At 31.7% G+C, this 8,777-nt stretch overlaps 1 protein-coding gene across 1 annotated transcript in view; it reads left to right on the top strand.

The window, feature by feature from the left end:
• eif2ak4 (eukaryotic translation initiation factor 2 alpha kinase 4) overlaps positions 1-8,777 on the top strand; it is a 33,127-nt gene that overhangs the window by 2,311 nt on the left and 22,039 nt on the right. The window contains exons 3-10 of the mRNA XM_042743091.1: position 1; positions 1,093-1,266; positions 2,446-2,526; positions 3,892-4,034; positions 5,086-5,186; positions 6,187-6,344; positions 7,387-7,922; positions 8,543-8,658. The exon at position 1 is cut by the window's left edge and continues 102 nt beyond it. Of these exons, the coding sequence (XP_042599025.1) occupies position 1; positions 1,093-1,266; positions 2,446-2,526; positions 3,892-4,034; positions 5,086-5,186; positions 6,187-6,344; positions 7,387-7,922; positions 8,543-8,658 (1,310 nt within the window). The remainder of the gene's footprint in view (positions 2-1,092; positions 1,267-2,445; positions 2,527-3,891; positions 4,035-5,085; positions 5,187-6,186; positions 6,345-7,386; positions 7,923-8,542; positions 8,659-8,777) is intronic.

The following is an 8,777-nucleotide window of genomic DNA, read 5'->3' as shown; positions in this document are numbered from 1 at the left end:
GGTGAGACGCCCGCAGACATTACACATCTCATTTTCCTCAAGATGAGGGCATATACACCACCGGTCAGAAGTTTGCAATAATTATACAGTAAAAACAGTGAAATATTATTACAGTTTAAAATAACTGTTTTCTATGTGAATATCTGTTAAAGTGTAATGTATTTCTGTGATGTGCCGCTGTATTTTCAGCATCATTACTCCAGTCTTCAGTGTCACATGATCTTCAGAAATCATTCTAATATGCTTTATTATTGGCACTCAATTATTAATAATGGTTCTTATTATTATAGTTGAGAAAAAAAAAAGCTATGCCCATATGATTTACTTCAGTCCTGTGAACATTTATGTTAATATAAATAATATAAATATAATTATAAAATTAATATTATAAGAAATAAATTAAAATAGAATAGGCCTATATGATTACTATGATACTTCACCGCTGTATAAAATAAAATTAATTTAAATTTAAATATAATAATAAAATAGGCCCATATGATTTACTTCAATGCTGTAATAAAAAAAAGTTTATAAAATTAATTTAAATTTAAATATAATCATAAAATAATAATAAAATAGACCCATATGATTTAATTCTGTGCTGTAATAAAGAAAAATGTTTATAAAATTAATTTAAATTTAAATATAATAATAAAATTATAATAAAATAGGCCCATATGATGTACTTCAGTGCTGTGAAAAAGAAAAATGTTTATGAAATTAATTTAAATATAATAATAAAATAGACCCATATGATTTAATTCAATGCTATAATAATGAAAAATGTTTATAAAATTAATTTAAATTTAAATATAATAATAAAATAGGCCCATGTGATGTACTTCAATGCTGTGAAAAAGAAAAATGTATATAAAATGAATTATTTAAATATAATAATAAAATAGGCCCTTATATTTACTGCAATGCTGTGAAAACTAATAACGTTGATATAATTATTTAAATCTAAATGTATATAATATTTTTAATATAAATGAATAAATCTAAGAGTTGATCAGGTGCTGCAGCAGAGGACGGCTCTGTTTCATGATGTGTGTGCTCCTCTCTTCCTCTTCCTCTTCCTCTTCCTGTCAGGTGATGATCTATGAGTTGGCTGATTTTGTTCAGGGTTTTCTGACGGAGCACAACGTTCCTCCCTCGAGCTCCTTCCACGAGGAGATGCTGAAGAACCAGCGGCGTCTGCAGGAGCGTCTGGCTCTGGAGGAGCAGCAAAAGCTCGACCAGCGCCGCAGACAGGAAGAGCAGATGGTACGTGTCACTTCCTGTTGCACAACATGCTGCAAACCGTCAAGGAGCAGCTCTGAATAAAGAAAGAAACACAAAAAACATCAGTCAGTCAAGATCAGTGAATGATTTTCAGTTCTTCTTTGATTAACTTTAATGACAGGCAGTGCATTTATCAGGCTGCTGTCTCTTTATGGTCTGAGTATTTATGAATGTATATATACAGTACAGACCAAAAGTTTGGAAACATTACTATTTTTAATGTTTTTGAAAGAAGTTTCTTCTGCTCATCAAGCCTGCATTTATTTGATCAAAAATACAGAAAAAAACAGTAATATTGTGAAATATTATTACAATTTAAAATGATTGTTTTTAAATTTATTATACTTTAAATTATCATTTATTTCTGTGATGCAAAGCTGAATTTTTAGGATCATTATCACGTGATCCTTTAGAAATCATTCTAATATGATGATTCATTATCAAAGTTTGAAAACAGTTCTGCTGCTTAATATTGTTTCAGAACATGTGATACTTTTTTTAGGATACTTTGATGAATAAAAAGTAAAAAAAAAAAAAAAAAAAGCTATGTTTTTAAAATAATATATATTTTGTAATAACAATAGACACTACTGGTCAGTAATTTGGGGTCAGTAATTTTTTTTCTTTCTTTTTTTAAAATAAAATCAATACTTTTATTCAGCAAGGATGTGTTAAATTGATTAAAAAAGTGATAGTAAAGAAAATATATTATTATAATATATATTATTAGAATTTTTTTTTATTTTGAATAAATGCAGTTCTTTTTATACTTTTATTCATCAAATATATTAGACAGCAGAACTGTTTCCAACACTCATAATAAATCAGAATATTAGAATGATTTCTAAATGATCATGTGATAGACTGGATGTTACATGTGACACTGAAGGCTGGAGTAATGATGCTGAAAATTCAGCTTTGCATCACAGGAATAAATTATTTTTTTAAAGTATATTCAGATAGAAAACTATTATTTTAAGTTGTAATAATATTTCACAATATTACTGTTTTTTTCTGTATTTTTGATCAAATAAATGCAGGCTTGATGAGCAGAAGAGACTTCTTTCAAAAACATTAAAAATAGTAATGTTTCCAAACTTTTGGTCTGTACTGTATATTTATGTTTTAATGCTGTACTCATTGTCATATTTCTCTCCGCAGCAAAATGAGATTCTTGCAGAAATCCAGAGGAGAGAGGAGGAGAGACGGGAAGAGAAGAGGAAGAAAGAGATGGCCAAGCTGGTGAGAGCGTTCTTCATCTGAGAAAAGAAGAGAAAACCAAACACAGTCAGTTCCTGCTGCAGCAGAAGGAATATATTTGCTGGCTGTTTTTAAGCGTTTAAAGAAATGCCATCAACATTGTCTCTTCCTTCAATAAATATTAAGGCTTTTAATTATTTTAGATACAATATTTAACGATATAAACAGTAGTAAGTACATCACACGAGCCTTTTTATTGTAATTCTTCTTATTATATTCTAATAGTATTTTTAATATTCATAGTATTTAAATGGTGTAGTTTTAAAATATATTAGAATTAAAATATTATAATAATATTTATAATATTTAAATAATTTTAAATAATCATTAAAATTTTATTATTATGTAAATATCATATTTAAATAATTAATTTTGTATACATTTTTATTTTTTACAGCATTGAAGTAAATCACATGGGCCTGCTGTTACATTTTTTGTTATTGTTGTATTGTATCATTTAAGTAATGCATATAAACATTATACGATGTCATAGCAATGAAGTTTTAATTGTTAATATATTCTATTTTTTTTAATTTATTATATACATAGTCAAACCAAAAATTATTCAGACCGCATATATAATATTTGATATTTTTTACTAGTGGGTGCAGGACACTATAGTTCATTTATGTAAGTGAGGATAGCAGAATAAAATAAACTGTGACATATTATACACAAAAACTCTTCATACAGTGGACTTGTAAAAATTTATAAAAATTGGAAAGCTTATTTATTCAGCTTTCAGATGATGTATAAATCTCAATTTCGAAAAATGTTAATAAAATTAATTTAAATTTAAATATAATCATAAAATAATAATAAAATAGGATCATATGATGTAATTAAATGCTGTGAAAATGAGTAATGTTACTAAATGAATTATTTAAATATAATAATAAAATAGGGCCATATGATGTACTTCAATGCTGTAAAAAAGAAAAATGTATATAAAATGAATTATTTAAATAGAATAATAAAATAGGCCCTTATATTTACTGCAATGCTGTGAAAACTAATAATGTTGATATAATTATTTAAATCAAAATGTATATAATATTTTTAATATAAATGATATAAATGTATATAATATTTGATATTTTTTACTAGTGGGTGCAGGACACTATAGTTTATTTATGTAGGTGAGGATAGCAAAATAAAATAAACTGACAAATTATACACAAAAACTCTTCATACAGTGGACTTATACAATTTATATAAATTGTAAAGATGATTTATTCAGCTTTCAGATGATGTATAAATCTCAGTTGACCCTTATGACTGGTTTGAGGTCTCGTATGTTATGACGCGGCGGGTGTAATAACGTGTCAGTGATGTGCTGTGACTCAGGAGCGTCTGGAGAGCTCTGCTGTCACCGTCACACCTGCTTCAGAGAGACACGCGTCTGCCTCGTCTGGGTCTCCGGTGGATCCTTCTGACGTGAAGAAAACACTGACCAACAGACGCCGGACCACATCCAGCAGCAGACACAGGTCTGGATTACAGCCGCTACATTACGACAAGTGTCACACTCAACATTACGTGGGTCTTTGTTTTATATGAATGACTTCTCTATAGATATCTATACATATCAAACATATATTATCTGTAAACAAGGTTGAATCTGCATTTTAGAAACCAGCAAAATGTCACAATTCTCAGTACCAATACCGGTGAATACTAGTAACTAATATTAATATGAAAAAAAAAAGGTTATTGAAAGTAAAACTGTCAGTAATAAAAAAAATGCAAAGGACAAATACAATAGAATAAAGAAATTGTCCTTTTAAGTATTGTTAACAACTGCCTACTACAGAAATGAATAATCCTAATGTAAAAAAACAGCATAGGATTCACTGTAAGAATTAAACTTAATTTGTTTCTTATTAAAGCTACAAAAGTCCTTTTACATTTGGTTAGTATTGAGCACACGTGTTAGCCTGCAGTCTCTTTAAGTAGGAGAAGAGATGCTGTGGAAGTCTCCAACTGTTTGATTAAAATATCTTCTCTTATGTTCAGCATAAGAAAGCACCTCATACGGGTTTGGAACGACATGAGCGAGAGTAAATGATGACAGGATTTTCATTTTTGGGTGAACTATCCCTTTAAGATCTCGATTACTGTATTTTCATAATCATTGGAGGCCAAAATTATAATTGAAAATGTATTTTAATTAATTGCACAGCTCTAGTCTGGATCATCTCACACACACACACACACACACACACACACACACACACACACTCTCTCACACACTCTCACACACACTCTCTCACACACTCTCTCACACACTCTCACACACACTCTCACACACACTCACACACTCTCTCACACACACACTCACACACACACACACACTCACACTCTCTCTCACACACTCTCACACACACACACTCTCACACACTCTCTCACTCACACACACACACACACACACAGACACACACACACACACACACACACACTCACACTCTCTCTCACACACACACACACACACACACACACACACAGAGTCTGGGTCTGAGTGCTGTTCTTCTCTGTTCTCAGACGAGACACGTATAATGAAGATAACGCACGGCAGCAGGAGCTCCTTCACTTCAGCAACAGCTTCCTCGGAGAGGTGGTGGTTCACAGAGGGAAGTGCATCGGTAAGATCTGAGAACAACCAGCGTCTCTCGTCACTTTGTGTGCGATTGCAATAAATGATTACTGAGATTAACTAGTGCAGGGATTCCTGAACCTCTTCGAGCTCAACAAGTATTACTTAGAGTTTTATATAATTCAAGAGCATGCTTACATGTTCACGGTTCTCTGATGTGGTTTAATGGTCACATGATAGGCAAGTAAACAATTAAAATATTGTTTTATTTTGATTTATTTTATTTTAAAATAATTTTATTCATTTTAACTTTAATTTTATTTATTTAATATTATATTATGTTCTTATGCTTTTAATAATTGTCACGTTTTAGTTTATTATTCTATTTTAAAATGTTGATTTATTCTAAAGTTACATTTTTATTTTATTAAATTAATGTTTTTATTCAAATTTATTCAAAAATATAAAGTTTCATTTTTATTAATTATTATTATTATTTTTTTTAATATTATATAACAATCTTAAGTTATATATTTTACAAATTGTTTTATTTTGGTTCTTTTATTTTAAAACTATTGTAATTTTACATTTATTTATTTATTTTATTAAATGTTTAATTTAGATTTTTTTATTTAATAAATATTACATTCTTATGTTTTTAATAACTTTAGTGTTTGATTACATTTAATTATTCTTTTATTTTAAAATCATTTATTAATAAAAACATTTACATCTTTATTTTATTATTTTATTCTGTTTTAGAAACTCATTTTGTTTTATTTTTCAGTTTATTTCATTTTGATTTATTTTTAAATTATCTGTGAAATTTTTAATTCTTATGTTTTAATAATGTTAATAGTTTGATTGTTTATTTATTTATTTATTTTTTCTGATTAAATTAATGATGAGCTGGAAAGCCTGTTTGGGAAACGCTGCACTAGTGCTGGATCTGGATGGAGCTTATGCTGATCTCTCTCTCTGTGTGTGTATGTGTGTGTGTGTGTGTGTGTGTGTGTGTGTGTGTGTGTGTGTGTGTGTGTGTGTCTCAGGTGAGAGCGAGCGGTTGGGACGCAGTGTTTATTACGCGTTCAACTCCACTTCTGGAGATTTCTCCGTAGTCTACGAGTGGATCCTTCGCTGGAACAAGACAATCGGAAAGTTCTTCACCAGCCAGGAGAGAGAGAAAATAGAGAAATGCAAAAAACAGGTAGAGAAATCAACAAATCAAAGCTGAGTTTTAAATATCTGATAGAACAGTTTAGTTGTATGAAGAAATTCAGAAATAGGCACAATTGATAAATGGATGAAATTGCGTGTTGACTATAAAGTATATTTTATTGCAATATCCTGCATTAAATGATATCAGGCAATAGTTTTGTTTAGAAAATTAATTCATGGATGTTCTTAAGCCTTTTAAAAATTAATAATTTGTACAATTAAAAAAATATAGTTTTTTTAATCAAATATCAAAAGAAAAAAAAATCATATTTGCTATATTTTTGAATGGAAATTGTTTATTTTCCATTCAAAAATTGTTTTTTACTTATGATTTTAGTTTCTAGTTTTCTATTTTAGAAACGCTTTTCTATTTTTAATACAAATTCTATTTTTATTTTTATATATTGATGATTACTATTTTAGTTTTATAAAGAAATGTAAACGTAGGCACAACTGGTGAATGAATAGAAGTGTCTGCTGACGATAAAGCACTGAATATCATTAAATAATATTAGGCAACAGTTTTATTCAGAAATATCATTCATGGACATTTAAAAAAAAAGTCCTCTGAGAATATTTAAGATTTTCTGTCAAATAACAGATTGATATTTTCTCGATGGATCTTATAATTGCTTTATTTTTAATATAATTTAATTATTTATATATTCATGTCTACAATTTTTATTTTTTAAAATAATTTTATGTAGTTTTTAAAAAATGCTATTTTTTTTTTATAATGTCGTAGGGGAAATACTGTCTTTTTTTATTCTCTATTTATTTAATATTTATTATTATTATTATAATTTAGATTTTTGCTGATATCGCATTAAATAAATAAATAAATAAAGTACCTGCTAAATGAATAAATGCAAATGTAAAACACTTTTAATGCTTTTCGTTCATTGTCTGATATAATATTTTGGCAGTGGATTCTAGCTTATTGTAAAGTGTTACAGAGATGATGACACTAGTGTGGTTGGGAAACACCGGTCCGGATACAGAACTGATGAACATGTGCTGTTTGCTCTCAGATCCAGGGTGCGGAGAGCGAGCTGAACTCTCTGCTGAAGCTCAGTCATCCTCATCTGGTGCACTATCAGGCTCTGAGCTGCGTCGAGCGAGACGACTGTCTGGTGGTGGATCTTCTGGCCGAACACGTCCCCGGCTGCAGCCTGTCTCAGCTGCTGTCTGGCGGCGCTCCGGTGCCCATCGATCAGCTGCGGCGACACGCTGTCCAGCTGGTGAGCGCGCTCGACTATCTGCACGCTAACTCCGTCGTGCACAAGCAGCTGAAGCCGTCCTGCGTGCTGCTGGACGCTCGGGGAGACGTGAGGCTCGCAGACTACAGTCTGGCCAAGCGTCTGGCAGACGTCTGTAAGCAGGACATCTTTGAGCAGAGTCACGTGCGCTTCAGCGAGGACGCGCTGCCCTCGCGCTCCGGGAAGAAGGGAGACGTCTGGAGCCTGGGGCTGATGCTGCTGACGCTCGCTCAGGGTCGAGAGGTCAAGGAGTTTCCTGTGACACTGCCAGCGAACCTGCCCAGCGACCTGCACGACTTCCTTAACAAGTGAGTGTGTGTCAGCGCTGAACGATTTTGGAAAATCTAATTGCGATTGCGATTTAATATGCAGTTATTTTTTAAAGCTCTTTATGTTCTGTATTATTCAATTAAGACAAGCTATAAATCATTGTATAGTATGACCAACACATATATGACCTTGCAGCACAGAAGCAGTCATAAGTGTCACAGGTATATTTGTAGCAATAGACAACAATACATTGTATGGGTCACAATTATACATTTCTCTTTTATGCCAAAAATCATTAGGATATTAAGTAAAGATCATGTTCCATGAAGATATTTAGTAAATGTCCTACAGTAAATATATCAAAACTTAATTTCTGATTAGTAATATGCATTGCTAAGAACTTCATTTGAACAACTTTAAAGATGATTTTCTCAATATTTAGATTTTTTTGCTCCCTCAGATTCCAGATTTTCAAATAGTTGTATCTCAGACAAATATTGTCCTCCTAACAAACCACACATCAGTGGAGAGATTATTTATTCAGCTTATATATTATTTATTTAAGTAATCAATAGCGTCCAGTTCCCTCATCTACCTCAGTTTGGGAAACCCCAGACTAGTGTGGTTATATGTATTTAATCTGTGTGTGTTTGTGCAGGTGTGTGTGTCTGAATGACGCGGATCGCTGGCACGCTCACCAGCTCCTGGATCATCCGTTCCTGCGTCCTCCGTCGCCCAAGAGCGTCCCTCCGTGTCCCGAGTCCAGTCCAGAGGGTGAGACACGCACAAACACACGCTGATTTAACATGACACATCACACCAGGGGCGTCTTGCACTCATGTTTTGGGGTTGCTCGTCATGTGACACACAGCAGCCATATATAGTATGTAACT

This window comes from Cyprinus carpio, chromosome B17, assembly GCF_018340385.1.
Source record: "Cyprinus carpio isolate SPL01 chromosome B17, ASM1834038v1, whole genome shotgun sequence".
In the NCBI taxonomy this organism is placed as follows: Eukaryota; Metazoa; Chordata; class Actinopteri; order Cypriniformes; family Cyprinidae; genus Cyprinus; species Cyprinus carpio.
The sequence above is the reverse complement of the archived record's forward strand: the minus strand, read 5'-3'. Positions and strand labels throughout refer to the sequence as shown.